At 42.6% G+C, this 17,806-nt stretch overlaps 5 protein-coding genes across 5 annotated transcripts; 2 read left to right on the top strand and 3 right to left on the bottom strand.

Moving 5' to 3' along the window:
• Positions 1 to 1,370: 1,370 nt before the first annotated feature.
• On the bottom strand, positions 1,371 to 4,413 carry EAE98_000436 (uncharacterized protein). The gene is made up of 7 exons (XM_038948054.1): positions 4,205 to 4,413; positions 3,984 to 4,058; positions 3,864 to 3,887; positions 3,540 to 3,577; positions 3,348 to 3,416; positions 2,680 to 3,296; positions 1,371 to 2,611 (listed from the first exon to the last, which is right to left on the bottom strand). The coding sequence occupies exons 2-7, from the start codon at positions 4,016 to 4,018 to the stop codon at positions 1,556 to 1,558; spliced, it is 1,839 nt and encodes a 612-aa protein (XP_038815731.1). The 5' UTR covers positions 4,019 to 4,058; positions 4,205 to 4,413; the 3' UTR covers positions 1,371 to 1,555.
• An 808-nt stretch (positions 4,414 to 5,221) lies between these two features.
• EAE98_000435 (uncharacterized protein) lies at positions 5,222 to 6,497 on the bottom strand (the record flags this gene model as incomplete). The annotated part of the gene is made up of 3 exons (XM_038948053.1): positions 5,222 to 6,156; positions 6,211 to 6,330; positions 6,383 to 6,497. 3 exons carry the CDS (start codon positions 6,495 to 6,497, stop codon positions 5,222 to 5,224), a joined length of 1,170 nt encoding a protein of 389 aa, XP_038815730.1.
• Positions 6,498 to 7,729: 1,232 nt separating this feature from the next.
• EAE98_000434 (uncharacterized protein) lies at positions 7,730 to 12,353 on the top strand. Its single transcript, XM_038948052.1, has 4 exons — positions 7,730 to 8,421; positions 8,520 to 10,450; positions 10,506 to 11,420; positions 11,475 to 12,353. The coding sequence occupies exons 1-4, from the start codon at positions 8,214 to 8,216 to the stop codon at positions 11,895 to 11,897; spliced, it is 3,477 nt and encodes a 1,158-aa protein (XP_038815729.1). The 5' UTR covers positions 7,730 to 8,213; the 3' UTR covers positions 11,898 to 12,353.
• Positions 12,354 to 12,890: 537 nt separating this feature from the next.
• Positions 12,891 to 14,379, top strand: EAE98_000433 (uncharacterized protein; the record flags this gene model as incomplete). Its single annotated transcript, XM_038948051.1, has 3 exons — positions 12,891 to 12,909; positions 13,264 to 13,502; positions 13,615 to 14,379. The coding sequence occupies 3 exons, from the start codon at positions 12,891 to 12,893 to the stop codon at positions 14,377 to 14,379; spliced, it is 1,023 nt and encodes a 340-aa protein (XP_038815728.1).
• Positions 14,380 to 15,614: 1,235 nt separating this feature from the next.
• EAE98_000432 (uncharacterized protein) lies at positions 15,615 to 17,621 on the bottom strand (the record flags this gene model as incomplete). The annotated part of the gene is made up of 3 exons (XM_038948050.1): positions 15,615 to 16,701; positions 16,803 to 17,411; positions 17,542 to 17,621. The coding sequence occupies 3 exons, from the start codon at positions 17,619 to 17,621 to the stop codon at positions 15,615 to 15,617; spliced, it is 1,776 nt and encodes a 591-aa protein (XP_038815727.1).
• Between the last annotated feature and the right edge of the window lie 185 nt (positions 17,622 to 17,806).

The following is a 17,806-nucleotide window of genomic DNA, read 5'->3' as shown; positions in this document are numbered from 1 at the left end:
CTTGGGCGGCAAGGCAAGTATGAGGAAAGGGAAGGGGTACCATGAAAACGGCGTACTAGATTTGTGCAGGTGTCTGTACGTTTCTCGAGAAGTTTTAAGAGTTGGGGTTCGGGTGGTATGTTGGAAACGGGAGTGGGAGTGGATATGGGATTTGGATTTGGATTTGGATTTGGATTTGAATTGAAATATGCATGTTTGAACATGTATACGCGTATACGAGTATTTACAGGCGAGAAAACGAGAAAATGAGGAAATGGTTGGATAGAAATACATTGGTATATACACATATATATTGATGTGATAGTTGGATATTATTCCACCTTTTTTATTTATTTTTATTTCACTGAAAAGGGTAGAGATGAAGATATACACATACAGATGGCAAGGAGATAGACACGGAGAAGGGAAACGAGAAATGGAAAGAGAGGGGGGGGATTCAAGTATCGGGATTCCTAGATGATAATTATGAGGTGTGGGTAGGTATCTAGCATTTATACGAGTAAGAATAATCAGTCAATCAGTTGAGTAATTAAGTAATCAAAAGAAGTTGAATAATGAATGATTGAGTTCTGAACTCCCAATTGCTTGCTTGCTGGCTTGCGATGATATCTGTAATGAATGAATCAATCACTTTCGAATATTTACCTACCTACCTCCCTCCCTCCCTCCCTCCCTCTCTACCTACAGCGAGATCATATCATATCATATCATATCATATCATATCATCATATCATATCATATCATATCATATCATATCATATCATATCATATCATATCATATCATATCATATCATATCATATCATATCATATCATATCAAATCAAATCAAATCATATTCCAGATTCCAGAAACAAGAAATGAGAAATGAGAAATGAAGAACAAATGAACGTGTGCATAGCTGCAATAGTAATGCAGTACGAATATAGAATTGTCTATCTACCTAGGTACTAATAGAAAAATGGAAAAATAGAAGGAAAGTAAAGTAAAGTGAAATGAGATGAAATAAAATGAGATGAGATGAGAGGGGTAGATCTCTTGTAGATGAATTGGTGTTGTTAGCTATTCATTTATGTATTTGATATTTCGATATTGTGGAGAGGAATTAGATTAGATGAGTGTAGAGTCTACATGTGGGAGGGAGGGAAGAATGCGTGTTTCTATTGGATTATCTGAGATGAGAGTGAGAGAGTGAGTGAATGTCAATCTTAGATTTTGTTCAAAGAATTGAAGTTGCTGAGTGATTTCTATTCATTCATAAAGTCGAGATGATGCTACCTAGTAGCTACAGTTTGTTTGAGCTTGGGCTGGGCGGAGATGCAATGAGATGACCGCTGATTTCGACATCTATCACTTTCTTTCTTCACATACTCAATTTAGGGGGAGCGAAACTTGAAAGGAAGACTATCTATTCTAATGTCGTAATGTATTTCTGCAGGTCCTATGCAGAAATACGCTAACCTATTACCCAACTATCTACCCTCATCAATCCTAACCATCCATCCCAAAGTTTCATTCATTCGTAATCAAAAGTTTTGGCTTTTCCCATCAAGATAATTTACTCGCTCCAGCCCTCAATTGCTTCATCAACTTGGTCTCTGTATACCTGTTGAGTGTTGCACTGCTCAAGGAATACCTTGTACTTAACATCCAATAACTTCTTCTCATTGGCGTTCTTTCCTGGTCTGGTTACTTTGCCCGGCTTGCTCATTCTATCCATGATGCTCCACAACTCTTCTGTCTTGCCCTCCTTATCTGCACTGGCGGCTTTAGCACCCAACATGGCGGCACCGTGAACGACAGCTGCGTGTACATATCTTGGGATCAGAACTGGCATAGCGCATGTAGTAGCCATAAGTTCCATTAGAATCTTATTCTGGCATTGGGAACCCGACATGAAGATAGAGGTGATGGAGTGACCGGCACTGTTCATGGTTTCGACGATTTGGCGGGTTTGCATTGCAATAAATTCCATGGTTGCGTAGTAATAAATGGCTAGACCGTCCATGCTGCGGTCGTTGGTAAGACCAATAACTGAACCAGTCATCTTTGGGTTGGCAATCGGTGAACGGTTACCCCAGAGATCACCGTAGAAGAAGAAGTGACGTCCAAGGTATGAGATGGTTGGAGCATTTTCCTTCTCCTTCAGTTCCTCAAGATGGGAATTTAGGTAATCGTAAATACTGGTGTTGAATGATTCTGCCATGGACATGGCTTCATTATATGCTGGATGAGTCTCCAAGACGTGCTTGAGAAGTTCACCAGTCGCAGACTGGCCACCTTCTGCCATCCAGTAGCCAGGAAGCAGAACGTCTCTGTAAGGGCCCCAGACTCCATCTACGAAGACAGGTTCGCGAGACATAGCCAAATGACAGGTGGAAGTTCCAGCTACAGCTGCAAGACGGCTGAATGCTTGGGAAATGTCGTTCTTGGGTGCTCCGGTATCGAGATAATCTTGTCCCAAGTTAACCTTTGCACCAACAGTACCAATCCATCCGGCATAAGCATCAATAACACCACTTCCGATAGCAATTCCAGCTGGGAGACCAAGTTCGTTACCGGCCTTTTCGCTGAGGGTACCAACAAGTTCACCGGCGCTGAGATACTTGCCGTTCTGTACGATTATGTTAGCGTTTATTCGGATGATTGAAAATCATAATTCGCAGTTAGAAGCGGGCTTACTACTCCATCTACTCCTCCCATTCGCTTGAAGTTATCTTTGGTTAGATCACCCAAACCAATAGCTTCGTAGAAGTCCTCTTGCCATCCCTTTACACTTCCATCAACACCAACTGGGACAAATCCTTGCTTGCAGACAGTACTGCAATAGGATCTGCTTTCATTTCCAGTTGCAATATGCGTCAAAGCATCTGCCAAATCATAGAACTTGCAGCGGTCAAAGAGCTCAGGTGGCATGTTGTTCTTAAGCCATAGAACCTTGGGGATTTCCATCTCAATGCTCATCTTTCCTCCAAGGTATCGTAGTAGATTGTGTTCTGTGTCGTTGATTTTCTTCGCCTCTTCGACTGGTCTGTGATCAAGCCATAAAATAACATTGCGGTCATTGCCATCGTTTGCGAAGTTTGGACCGGTGACAGGTACTGGTTCGTCGGTATCTTCTGAGAATACTGCCAAGGAACAGGTAGCATCGAATCCGATACCACGGATTGTTGTTGGATCAATGTTGTGTTGGCTGAGAGCTCTTTGCACACACATGCAAATACATCTCCAGATGTCTGTTGTGGATTGTTCATAGTATCCAACTTCCGGTTGCCATAAACCAATGTTTTCTGTAGCCACTATTAAACGTTAGGGCCTGCTATAATGTATTCTCGGTGTATAAAACTTACAGGCCTTGATATCTCCTGAAGCATCGATGATACATGCTCTTGCTGATCCAGTTCCAACATCGATTCCGACTGTTTATCACAAAAATTAGCCAATGTCAACGAGTAAAAATGATCTGAGTGTTAAACGTGGCAGAAACGTCTTTCGAGTGATTCTGGAGTACGGATTTGTTAAGAAATTTGAGGAAAACTTACTGAAATGGTCTACATGAGGGTTCAAATCGTTATGTGGACTATGGTCATGTCAGTATTAGATGCCACCCATTCTTGCCATTGACGCAACAATTGGTGTTCATTCGACCCCCAAGCTTCTCATTTTTCAAATCAATTCAATGCACCCTATGAATTTATATTTCCATATCCAATTTTTGGGACTCGATTCGAAATGTTCAAGCTTTGGTTGGGCCCTGAACAAAAGATGTGTTGGGCATCCACCACATCCAATACCCGAGCTCGGCACAACCATTTGAACATGCCAGGTAACGAATTGAAATTCTTGATAAAAGGAGAAGTACTCACTCCATACTCGCTTGACGCGATGGTCTAAAAGATACATAATCAGTACAAAGATCTAGTAATGCGCGAATACAAGCAGTATTGGCGTAAGAACTTTTGGAAGGGGGATATGAATCCACTTACTTCCTGTAGTTTTGACGGAAAGGCAAGTGACTCATGATGCCGGTATTCGTATTCAATGCTTTTGTCTATTTGTCTCTACAATCCTGATTAGTACGTGTTACGACGTTTGACGTCCTTGGTGGAAGCTATTTCCATTGGATATGGCATAGATTGTTGAGTGTGCCAATAGTCTCAAGAATGTGAGAGCTGGGCACGGCGGGGTAAAGAGGGGGAATACGGACATCAGTGATATAATGTGGGAGGGTTAACGTAAATCTGATTCTCTATATTCAAAAATATATTGATATGATGTCGTCGCGGTGAGATAGGCAGTTGAGATGTGAATGGTATGGTGGTATGAAGGAAGAAAGAAAAGAGGAAAGAAATTTCTAATCTATATTGAAAGTCCCTGGTAGTGTTCGTATGGTAGCTCACGATGTAGACCTCTCCGAAGCTTGGTCTCCTCTCCTGGTTGGAAGCTCCAGCTTTTTTATCGTCATAGGACCCCACTTTCATTTTTAACCCTCCTTCCCCACTGAAAAGCGTAAACCTACCAAATAGAGTATAGAATGGCTCACCGTCTGCCCAAACGGGGAAACTGCAATTCTCATGAATCTCCTCACTGGACCCAAACCTTATCGTGGCTGTAGCATTCTCCAACCATTATTCTAGACTCCAAGCTAGAATTATTAGTATATAATACTCGAGCGTACTCGAATATTCCCATGTTGTGAGATTTAAGATTTATGGAATCTGGAGCTGTGTGATCTTGAATAAAGCCATAACAACAATATCAATTCTATGGTATTAATCTCTCGTCATCAAGTAGCTATCTGGGTCTGGGGCATTCACGATCTGGTCTCATGGGCAACAAAAAAGGGCAGTCTGTCAATCGATTGTCACTTAGACCCACCTCTTTGCACCCTTCGTGCAGCATTTTCAAATCCTTCACATTTCTGGTGGCAAAAAAAAACCATGGCAAAAGGGTACTGTAGAACGCAGATCGGGGCTTGTCCTTTTGAAAACGAGGTGAGGATCGCTCAAGCGGAAGCACAAAGTTCAAAATTCGGCAACTTTCCCGGCTTCCTGCAGTTCGGATCGGGCTACTAAAAAGGGGAACTCCGAAATCGTGAAGCTTCAAATCGGCTCGAGAGGCTCGAGGGGGGTAAGCTAAAACACCAAATATGTTTGAATTGATATCTCTTCGCTCTTCATGCTGTTGTACTGTACAAATGCCATTCCGACCATTACCCAACCGTCTACTTCCATAACTTGCCCAAACTGACTTCCTTGTCGTCATGCTTGTTCAATACCTTAGCTGTCGCCAAATCGAAATCCTCTTGAGTGACATGAACTCTGCGTTCTCTCAATGCGTACATTCCAGCTTCCGTGCAAACACCCTTCAACTCAGCTCCTGAACATCCGTTCATCTTCTCCGCAATCTTGGTCAAGTTGATACCACGAGTCAGGTTCATGCTGCGGCTGTGAATTCGTAAAATGTCGGCTCTGGCCTCAACAGTTGGAGGTGGAAACTCGATCTTTCTGTCGATACGCCCTGGTCGTAATAGTGCCGGATCCAAAATGTCTAGACGATTGGTAGCCATGATGACCTTGATTCCCTTGGTTGGCTCGAAACCATCCAATTGATTCAGTAGTTCCAACATAGTTCTTTGAACTTCAGAATCACCACCTGAAGATCCTTCCACACGCGAAGATCCAATAGAATCGATTTCGTCCATGAAGATGATGGATGGAGCGTGTTCTCTGGCCATGACGAATAGCTCTCTGACCATTCTTGAACCCTCACCAATATATTTTTGAACCAATTCAGAACCAGAAACTCGAATGAATCTACAGTCGGTGTGATGCGCGACAGCTCTTGCCAACAAAGTCTTTCCTGTTCCCGGAGGTCCGTAAAGAAGAACACCTTTAGGTTGTGCGATACCGAGAGATTCGAAAAGTTCCGGGTGCTTAAGACCAAGCTCAATAACCTCCTTGATTTCCTTTACTTGTTGATCTAAACCACCAATCATATCGTATGTGCTATCTGGGACCTTTTCGACCATCATGAGGGAAACGAGAGGATCGACGGATGATGGGAGCATCTTTTCGAGTTTATAGGAATCCGATAGAAGGGTAACCCTCTTTCCAACGGTAAGTTTTGAAATATCGACACTATCCGCAATATCGACGACTTCATCCCAAATCAGTATTGTGAATATCTATACGTCTGTGATAGATTCCATACCATATTTGCCTTCTGGGTGCACCTTGACCAACACCTTCTTTGTGCCCATAACCTTTACCACCTCACCAACATAGGATCCAGGTTGTTGTAATAAACCGAGCTCCTCTCGTAGAAGTCGCACTAACATGATTAGCTGCTACTCTTTCTTATGCGACAGGATCAGCAAAAGTACCTCTTGAGTTGTAGTCATTTCGCTGAGCTTCTAATCTTCGTAGAACCGCTTGACCTTGAATGATTTCGAGCTTCATGCTCTCAATCTTATTATGGAAGAAGCTATCCAACGCCATGATGGATGAGTTCGCGGGGGATGAGGTTGGAAAGAGGAAACGAGATCTCGAATGGTGATGGAATTATGGGTGGCTCGAAGTTTTGTAATGTTGTTGTTTCTTCAAGGCTGATAAATTGTTGATTTATCCTAAGGTATCACAAGTGTACGTCTCTCGTCTTGCTGGTATTGTGCACAGTGCACACACGAGGCTAGGACGCTAAGAATCTCGGTCGGGTCAAGTAGGCTCGTAGGTAAGCTCATAAGGTAAGGCTTACACTTTATTTTTCTAGGTAGCAAGCGTAGACGCGTCGGATTCCTTCCTTCCTCAGTTCCAAGGTTGACAAGTTCAATTTCACAAGTGCATAACTTCATAACTTCATAACTTCATAACTTTCCAACTTCATACCTAACTCCCAAGGTTCACATTCTCTTAGTAATATGTAGAAGCTCGAATCAAGCTAACGAACCTGGAAGCTATCCACAAAGTATCACCGGCGGATATTTCCACCAGAAGTGGGATTATCAAACATCCCCGTTTACGATGTATTACTCGCACCAGAGAAACTTTTGATACAAGGAAGCCAATCTAATCATTCATCGTGCACATCACAAATCATGACGGAAATGAGAGACGGGAGACGGAGATTTTCAATTCTTAAATCTTGCCTAGCACTACAGAGTATGCACTCCAGACTCCAGATTTCATCAGGATCCATATCCATATAGTCTGGAGTGACGGGAATGATGAAAAGATCTATCTAGATAGATACATCCCTAGGTATTTGATAGGTGTTGTCGATAAGTGGATAAGATAGATATCTAAGTACAAATACATGTAGCACATCATAATCATATCATGACATAGTGTATATATTGATGTACGATGTATGAAGATTAATAATAATATCAACAATTGTTTGAGTGGGCGGAGGATGTATGTACAACTCAGCACACGCCAATGAAAGACCAGCTTACTAGGTAGGTCCTCACTTATTACTGTCATCATTGCACATGAAAACGTCCTTTCCGTCTTGTCTTTCCTTGTCTACTACCATACATGCATATCGTACATGATCAAAAGATGCCTTGATCGTACAGACAAGCTCATGAAGGACTTTCTGCTTCCACACACACAATTCAGCCAAACATTGGAAAGTACGATGTAATGTAATGTATCGTAGTAGCATTCCATTCGATAAGAACCCCAAGAATCAAACTTTATTTTCCACATCCGCCTGATCTTTTTTTTCTCACAGGATGATTCAAATAAATTGTTGCTACTGTATCTAAGCACAAGTCGCAACCCAAGCGCCGCAACCTGGAGAAAATAATATAACAATTATAATATTTCTCATCATCTCATCTTCTCATCTTCTCATCCTCTCACCCTCCCAACTTCCTTCCCTTTCCCTTTTCTCTCTCTTCTAAATCTCTTAATAGTTGAAGATACCTACTTACTACAATCACATACATCCGTAAACATAATATCATTTTTCGATCATTCACTCAAGACTTTCTCTCATATTGAATGCATCACCATCTGCTTACTCCTCTCGTATTCTTCGCATGTTCAAGCTTCCACAAACGCGGGAACTAACAATCATACTAACCAAAGGACTCAACTTAATCCAAGCCTTAAGCTTGTTTCCATACCCGATGTGCGACTGATCGCATCATACTCTTTGACTGGTTGGCAGATAAAATTCAAGTCGGTGTACAAGGTTCGAGTTACAAAATGTCTCGAACTCCCGGCGAGTCTTCAGAATCTGGGAAAGATACTCAAGACACAACTCCAACTCCTTCCGGCATGTCAACACCAACAAGTCCCACAGATACGCGGCATCCATTATCAAGATCTATCTCACAACAAAATGATGGCCTGGCCGAAAGTTTTCAGTCTACGGACACAATTCGACGGAGACCAGAAAATGCAGGAGGATATGGTACGCCACTCTGAAATTTGCCCGCACATCAATTTCCACCCTTAGCTATTGTTTGTTACAGGTTTGCTAGATTATAGATTTACTAATGCTAAGTATAGGGACTATTCAATCGACTCCTCAGACTCCACAACTTGTCGACGGCCATAGAAATAGCGAATCGTCCATGACCGGCGAGCGACCCCAGCCTGTCAGTTTAGAATCTTCACGATCATTCCAGCCAGCCAGATCTCCCATGCTAGGACCTTCCGATCGCGGTCGAGCAGGTCAGCGACCAAAGAAACCTCCTATGCCGCGTAGAGCCTCATCGAACGTACAAGCGCCTCATAGAGGGCAAGAATTCTCGGTAGATGATGATGTGACTGAGATGGAAGAAGAAATGAACAAGCAACAGGCGGGACTTGGAATTGGGGGTATAGCATCCGGGTTTGGACCTTCCAGACATGGTCCTGGAACCGTGAGGAGACGACCTGCTCCAGCTCAACCAACTTTACCAAGACTAGATTCTTCCCACGAAGAAGAAGCGGAAGCGGAGGCTGAAGCTGAAGCGGCGGCCTCCACCAGTGGTGAAAGGACAAAAGATGATCAAATGACTACATCGGGCGAAGATACTTTGCAGGGCGAAGATGGTATCGCAGAGGTGGAGGAGGAGGACGAAGATTCCCTAAGTGATGCGGAAAGTTTCACACTCAAGGATCGTCAACAAGCAATAAACCAAACCCATCCTTTCGGTATAAGAATCTGGAAGCCTGCCCTGTATAAGAAGAACCGTTCAGTTCAAAAGACAGCAGAAGGCGATATCCATTCATCTCCTGGTGGTCGTGTCAACAAGTGGCTGATCTTCTTCAACATCATCTGGACACTAGTTTTTGGTTGGTGGCTGGCACTTGCAGCATTGACTGGAGCATTGGTATGTTTCGTCTTCGGAGCAGCGCCGAGTGCTATTGCATATGGTCGCGTTCTCTTAGATCTGGCTGGCTATCTTTTCTATCCTTTTGGAAAATTCGTTCGACTCGAACAAGACGAAGCTTATGCTCACGAAGATGAAGGAGAGGGCCGTACCATCACGGAATATGAACAATGGCAAAGTGGAGATATTGAGGATGGGAGACTATTCTTTGGGCCTCATCATCCACGATCAATCGTAGGCCGATCACGGAGAAGCATTGACTCGTTTGGTGGTAGCGAGACGGATAGTTTACTCGGTCGTTCAAGACGCGGTACTCATCGAGAAGATTCAGCACGCCCCAATAAAAGAAGACTTTTTGGAAGGGGTCAGTGGAATACTGGGCGAGTTATTTTCTTTCTATTCTTTTACGGACTGATCACGCCACTACTTTTCATCGCCTCTGGTATATGTTGGTTCCTTGTCTTTTGGATCCCCATGGGTAAGGTTACAATGCTACTATTTGACCACCTACGTCGACATCCCTTAGCTTTGTCTTTCCAGTCAGATTCGGCATATTCTCGTGGATCTATTCCAAATTCTTCGATCCTCGTCTGCACATACCGCGCCGTGGGCAGCAAGTACTGGAAATATACAGTAGACGGGACAAACATTTTCTTGATAAATCTCATGGCTGTCGTTTTGTTCGTCATCTTTGACTATTGGGTTCTTCTGGAGATGCTTCACATGAAAATCACAATCACTCACCCGGCATTCTTGTTCACTATGGCCCTACTCTCCATTATCCCTCTTGCCTACTTCATAGGACAAGCTGTAGCTTCTATTTCTGCTCAATCATCTATGGGACTCGGCGCTGCAATCAATGCTTTCTTCTCTACGTTGGTAGAGGTCTTCTTGTATTGCATCGCTTTGAATCAAGGTAAAGGGCAGCTTGTTGAAGGAAGTATTATCGGTAGTATTTTCGCTGGTATATTGTTCTTGCCTGGTTTATCCATGTGTTTTGGTGCCATCAAGAGGAAAACTCAACGTTTCAATGTTAAGTCTGCTGGCGTGACTTCGACGATGCTACTATTTGCTGTCCTTGCTGCATTTGGTCCTACTCTGTTCTATCAAATATACGGAACCGTAAGTTAATGAATATCTTCATAGCCATGTGCCCCTCGCTAACTACTATGCTCAGCACGAACTTAACTGTCTCTCATGCACCGACACGTATGAGTCGACAAGTCGTGATTGCCGTCGTTGTTATTTTTCACAATCGCCGGCATTGAACGACAGATTTTATCTCGAAGCTGTCCGCCCATACTGCTGGTTTGCCGCAGTGCTTTTGTTTCTTTCGTATGTCATTGGACTATGGTTTACTCTTCGAACTCACGCGGCAGTCATATGGAATAATGAATCAGAAGATAAGCAAAAGCCGGAAGTCAATACTACTACTTCCCAGCAGCATTCAGGTGGCGCCCCACAAACCCGCGCGCAACGACACGCTCAGGCTGCTTCCGATACTCGTGGAAATGAAATTCGGGACTCTCAACTATATAAACGCATCCTCGGCCAGTCCTTAAAGCAAGCCGGCATCAACCCTAAGGACTGTACTCCCGAAGACGTTAATCAGAATGGTTCAGTACAGACACCTCATTTGGTGCCACCCAAGAGTGCTGCAGGTGATAGTACAAAATCTGATTTTCAAATACCGGGATTCACAGAGGCTCAAAATACGACATTTGTTCGTGAAGTAGCTGAAATGGCTGCAACCGCTGCTACAATTGCTGCTCGAGATGCAGCCCGACCACCTCATCGAAGGGCATCTACTGCCCATGCGCACAAGTTGCCTCCTTTGAGAACAGCTGCTGTGCATACGGAACCTGAAGAGGCTGTCAACGCAGAGGCTCATGCTACAAGTGGTGGTCATGATGCGCCAAATTGGAGCCGAATGAAGAGTTCAGTGATCTTGTGTGGTGCTACTGTTCTTTATGCTCTCATTGCAGAGATTTTAGTCAACACAGTCGATGTAGTTCTTTCAAATGTAGCAATTGACGAGAAGTTCCTCGGTATCACATTATTCGCACTTGTTCCGAATACAACCGAGTTTCTTGTAAGTATCTTTACTCTCAAGCTCGTATGCAAAAAGCTAACATGAATTGTCTAGAACGCGATTTCATTTGCAATGAATGGCAACATCGCATTGTCTATGGAGATCGGATCTGCGTATGCACTCCAAGTATGTCTACTACAGATTCCGGCACTGGTTTTGTTTAGTGCCATCAACGGCCAATGGTTAGAAGGTTCTGAACTCGTCGATAAATCTTTCAGCCTCATATTTCCACAGTGGGATATGGTGACGGTCATCCTTTGTGTGTTCTTGCTAAGTTACATGTATGGTGAAGGAAAGAGCAACTATTTCAAAGGTTCTATTCTTCTTCTTAGTTATCTAGTTGTCATTGTCGGCTTCTGGTTCTCGGGAATGACGGATCTCGAAGCTATGGGCGCAAGCCGTTTTGATATTATGGAATCAGGAGGCAGTTTCAAAACTATCGGGAGAGGCAAGTCAGGACATGCTTTTCAACAATAATGATTCTCTGTAAAGATTTACACAGAGTTTACCGGGGAAAATAATGATAGGATCGGGCGGGGTGTTGGAGATGGATGATATGATATTTTGCTTTTTCGTTCTTCTGATTTTTTTTTTTCTTTCTTAATGTTGCCTCTCTTGTGATATCTTTGAGCGCCGGCGTTGAGGATATGGCCATGGTAGCAACACGCGAGATTTCAAAAGTAATCTTGTGAGCGTTGATACCATATTACATTTTCCTTGCACAAATTCGCCTTTTTTTTTCATATGGAAAATCTGCTCTGAAGAGCTCATTTATGGCAACGTAGATAGTATGTTAAGTCCCATCTGTACAAGTAGTGGGCAAAGATGAGATGAGATAAGATGGGCCGAGATAAGGGAGCTAGAAAGTACCTAGGTAGATAAATCAGGTACATGAATGATTTAATGTGTATCTCCGCTTACTACCGTTGAGAATGGGATTTTTCATACACATGTATTGGTGACACTTGAGGTGAGAATGCATTGTTGATCTCTATATATACATATATTCATCTCCGATATGGGTATTATTAACATGACATGACATGCTACCCCACCGTGAGCACGACACCACAAACTCCGATTAAGAGCGAAGCTAAATTCCGTTGGAGGTTCAAAGTTGAAGATGAATGGATGGATGTGATTGATGTGATTGATGTGATTGATAATTTGAGATGAGAAGGGAAGGGACGGATGGAGCGTGGGGGTGGGAGGTGGGGTGGGTACTCGATATCTATATAAACGTCATCGGACTCCGCACTTGGGTTTGTCTTGTTTTGTCTGTTTTGTTTTGTTTTGTTTAATTGAAGGATTGTTTGTTTGTTTGTTTGTTTGTTTGTAGAATTGAGGAATAATAAGGAAAGATATAGAGATTAAGAGAAAAGGAAAGGAAAAGGCAAAGGAATTGGAAAAGTTGAAGATAAAGATAAAGGGATTTGAAAATTATAGATCTTTTAAGTTTTGATTGGAAATATGAGGGTTTTACTTACTGGTATGTGGTTATCTACTTTTCTGATATGGGATCTTTTTGTCTTCTGTGGGTTCGGGCTTGGGCTTGGGTTGGGCATGGAGGACGGAATGGGATAGAATGGGATTAGGTGGCGATACCGCGTTGTTAGGGATGTGTATAGATTGGGGATTTGTTTGGTTGGGACTTGTGGATTTTGTGTTTGAGAGGGAGAGGTTTGGAGGTTTGGAGAGAGTTGAATATTTGAAGTTTCAGATATACTCTCTTCCTCTAATTGCTCAGCTATTCTTCATTCTCCATCTCCTCGTCTCTCTTTACCCTATTCCCTCAGCACGTATCGCATCAAACCAGAAAACTAACATTTTTCACTCCATTTAGGTGGATCCGGTTTCATCGCCGCTCACATCCTCGATATTCTTCTCTCCCGCGGTCACACTGTCATCACAACCGTCCGTTCTCAGCAAAAAATCGATGCTATCAAAGCCGCCCATCCGGATGTTCCTGCTTCCAAATTAGATTTCTTCATTGTGGAAGATATTGCAAAGGAAAATGCTTTTGATGATTGCTTAAAGAAGTTTGGGGAGGGATTGGAGGCTGTGTTGCATACAGCTAGTCCGGTATGTTTGTATTTTCGATTTTTAGGGATGGGAATGAGGGTTTATGGTGGAGAGATGATTCAATGTGAATGTGATATCATTGAGGAGAAAGACACACTGACATAACCTGAAGTTCCACTTCAACGTGACCGACACCAAGAAAGACCTTCTCGATCCCGCCATAATTGGTACAACCGCGATCCTTCACGCTATCAAAAAGTTTGCCCCCTCTGTAACCCGCGTCGTGGTAACCTCTTCCTTCGCCGCTGTCCTTGATGCCTCGAAGAGAAACTGGCCCGATCACACATACACCGAAGAAGACTGGAATCCCATCACCCTATCGGAAGCGGTTGAAAATCCATCCAACGGTTACCGCGCTTCCAAAACCTTTGCCGAAAAAGCTGCGTGGGAATTCGTCGAGAAAGAGAAACCCAATTTCACACTTAGCACTATGAATCCTCCTTTGGTATTAGGTCCCATTGTGCATTATATGAACTCTCTAGATGCGTTAAACACGTCTAATCAGCGCGTGCGCAATCTCCTGCAAGGGAAATGTAAAGAGGAAATACCGGACACAGGAATATTTATCTGGGTCGATGTGAGGGATTTGGCATTGGCGCATGTGAAAGCGATTGAGATTGCGGAGGCGGCGGGGAAGAGGTTTTTCATCACGCAGGGTTATTTTAGTAATAAGGAGATTTGTGAGATTATTCGGAAGAATTTCTCGGAGTATGAGAAGGAGTTGCCGGGGAAGGAGGTTAAGGGGGGTGATTATCCGGAAGGAGGGGTTTATAAGTTTGATAATGGGAGGACGAGAAGTGTGTTGGGGATCGAGTTTAGGGGGTTGGAGGAGAGTATTGTGGATTTGGTGAAGAGTTTGAAGGAGGTGGGTGTTTGAGCCCTTGTGAGGAGGAGAGGGGGTGGGTGGAAGTGAAAAACGAGAGTTAAGATTGAGATGGGAAGAAAGGGGAAGGAAGTAGGGAAGGATCACAGAAGACGAAGACCAAGATTAAGAATACAAGACAATTATACATATATCATTTTTCCCCTCCCAATAAAAGATGGACAATCCCTTTGATTGAATCAAACAAATCTCCCTCTTTTCTCACGTCGTGTTGTAATCCATCATGAATACCATGATCTCAATCCCACACTCAATACATAAATAAAGATAACCCTCAAGTCTTCACATTATACTATGCTTTTATACTCCAGCTAAATTTTCAAACAGAGCCTCTCTCCTCTCTCCTCTCTCCTCCTCTCTTCTCTCTTCTCTTTCACAATATAACAGAACCTGTATCTGTATCTGTATCTGTATCTGTATCTGTATCTGTATCTGTATCTGTATCTGTATCTGTATCTGTATCTGTATCTGTATCTGTATCTGTATCTGTATCTGTATCTGTATCTGTATCTGTATCTGTATCTGTATCTGTATCTGTATGTATCTATATCTATACCTATCTACACAAGAATCCAAATTCGAACCCGAACCCGAACCTGAAGTATAGATATTATTGTATATAAGATTACAACGGATATGATTGAGATTGAGATTGAGATTGAGATTGAGATTAAGAATAAAACTTGAAATCTAAACTTGAAATAAGAAGATAATAAGATACCCAGATACCCAGATACCCAGATACCCAGATACCCAGATACCCAGATACCCAGATACCCAGTACCCAAATCACAATAATCACGATAATCACAATAATCCAAGTATAGCATAGGATAGGATAGTATGGTCTCGATTATAGATTTATTCATCTTAGGTTTATAGATTAACCTTTTTTGTCGTGATGGAACTTGCAATAGCATAGAGATTGTGTATTTGATATGTATACTTTCGAGGGGGTGATGAAGAAGAAGAAGAAGGTTATTAGATGGATTATTGCAATTTTTATTTTTGTTATTATTATTATGGATGTTATGATTATCAATTTAGACATTACTAGGTAACTATACAAAAAGCAAAGACGAATAATATCCATTTCCCACATTTCAGAATTCATTGTTCAATTCTCTTGTCTTCTTCGTTTCTTTCCAACGCCAACGCCAACGCCAACGCCAACGCCAACGCCAACGCCAACGCCAATTGTTGAAGATATGTTGTGACTATGATTCTCTTCATCTTTCGAAAATTGCCACTTCGTTATTCCTACTCCACTTTGATATTTTCTGGATCGATTTTCCTGTGGTCGAGGAGACTGGGGAGGAGTCCTCCAAACCGATGGGTAAGGTGTTCCTTTGGTTAAAACTCCATACAATGTATCCTTTGTGATGACTATAGATTATAAAGTCATCATCGCCCCACACAGCTCCCTTGTTGAATTCATTTGACGTTGTAGTTGCTTCTATGTCGATGGGTAAACAGAAGGCGGCAAGTGCGCTCAAGCCGCTTGCTGGAGTAAAGTTGTGCTTTCCCACACATTGCGGATTCTTCTTCGTCGCATCGCAGATACTTGAGGAGACTAGAGAATATGGCATCTTTTCTGTGTCGGGCTCCAAACGCTCGGCGTACGTACCGGCGTTTCTACTATCGTATGGAACAGTAGCCCGACCACGCCAAAACAACGGGTTTAGAGGAGTAGGGACGGGTTCCAGAAACGGCTCGAGGTGAGTTGAGATGGCTCCAAACTTTTGAGTTATGAGGTTGAAGGTCATGAGGAAGTAAGCGCCAGCATTTGTAGCTGATGATATATCATGGTTACAAGGTGTTCGATGAATGGAAGCTCTCTTTTCTGGCGAGCGAATTATTCGTGAAAGAATTGCAACAACACCGTCGTTGCTAATGATTTGAAACTTGAGCATGGTTTTCACGAAGCATGATCCAAGCACTTCATTCCACTGTCCTTGTGGTACTCCTGCGATGTATTCTTGAACAATAATTAAATCTCTCCCGGTTTCGCGTGAAGTTCCATCCAAGGGTGAACAAGACGCGTGATAGAATAAGAAATGGTGATTCTCTTGAGTGGGATGGAAGTAGATTTCGCAGAACTTAATATCATAATTAGGGTATAAATCGCCGAATTCCGGAAGGGGAAGCTTTTTGACGTGGCCATCATTCCAGACGTAAACAGGGTGATCCGAAAGACTCTTATCACCGAAAGCAATCTCTTTGTTATGGGCGCCCAATATCTCATAACGACAGTCCAGATGAATTACCTTTGGGTCATTTTCTTCATCAAGCTGCCATACGTTGAATCGTGGTTTTCTGTACACAAAAACTTTCAGTATGAAACTCTTAACATTTTCCCGTACATATAAAGCATGTGGAAGTTTGGATACAACTCTTGAAAGGGATCATTGACTTACGGACTATCAAAATAGGCTACGAGAATTTGATCTGAAAGTAACCAATGTTCGAAGCTATATCGAGACTCATGCAAATAGCGTCTTGAAACATGTGTACGGAGATCATTGACTTGAATGGTGCTAGGATCCTCTCTCATTGCTATTCTTCCGTTTTTGTATTGAAACCTCCTTCTATAACAGCTTTCGTGGCACCATTTTGAATAGAACCTGTCGTTGTTTGGGTCTGATAAATAATCGTAGTGCATTATTTGATCATACATGCCACGGTCTCTCTTAAGTCGTCCGGTACACATGCCAAGGAAATCATCAACCTTTAGCTGCCTGTTATTATCTTGCGATGACTTGAATTTGATCTCCCAAGTTTTACGAAAGTGGATCTTGAGTAGTGACGTGCAAAGCTGTTCGCTGGACAATTTCGCTCTCCAGTACTTCGACACGCAACGCATAAACATAAAGTCCTCGAGATCGAGATACTCCATGACAAGCACAAGAATCTCGGCTGGTAATTGAGCAATGCCATCATAATAAAATTTCATTCGATCAAAATGGGCTTTGAGTAATCGCATTTCTCCGAATGTCAAGGTTGAGCTATTGAGGAGATATTGTATTCTATAAAAATGTGAGCATACATCTCCCTTTAAGGACATCTGCAAATGATATAAATTTTCTAGCCCCCATCACTTGACCAGATTCCGCACTTGTCTTGATGGTATAGGTAGTAATAAACTGCTTGACTTACGCTGATGTGCGTAACTGAACATCTGGCCTGCCATCTTCGAGTTTCATGCCGTCGAGGGCCTGGCTCAAATCATTTGCCATGATGAAGTGTTCAACCGATGAGATGTAGGATGGTCTGATTAAAAGAGTTTCGTGTTAAGTATAGTGATGACGATATATGAATTGATAGGTGTATGAGATTGCTTGGGTGTCTGAAATATATTGAATATCTAAGAAGATTGAAGTGTCAAGTGTCTTAGAAGTCACAAATGCTTCCCACAATATAT

This window comes from Botrytis deweyae (genome assembly GCF_014898535.1).
Source record: "Botrytis deweyae strain B1 chromosome Unknown BDEW_001, whole genome shotgun sequence".
Lineage (NCBI taxonomy): Eukaryota > Fungi > Ascomycota > Leotiomycetes > Helotiales > Sclerotiniaceae > Botrytis > Botrytis deweyae.
The sequence above is the reverse complement of the archived record's forward strand: the minus strand, read 5'-3'. Positions and strand labels throughout refer to the sequence as shown.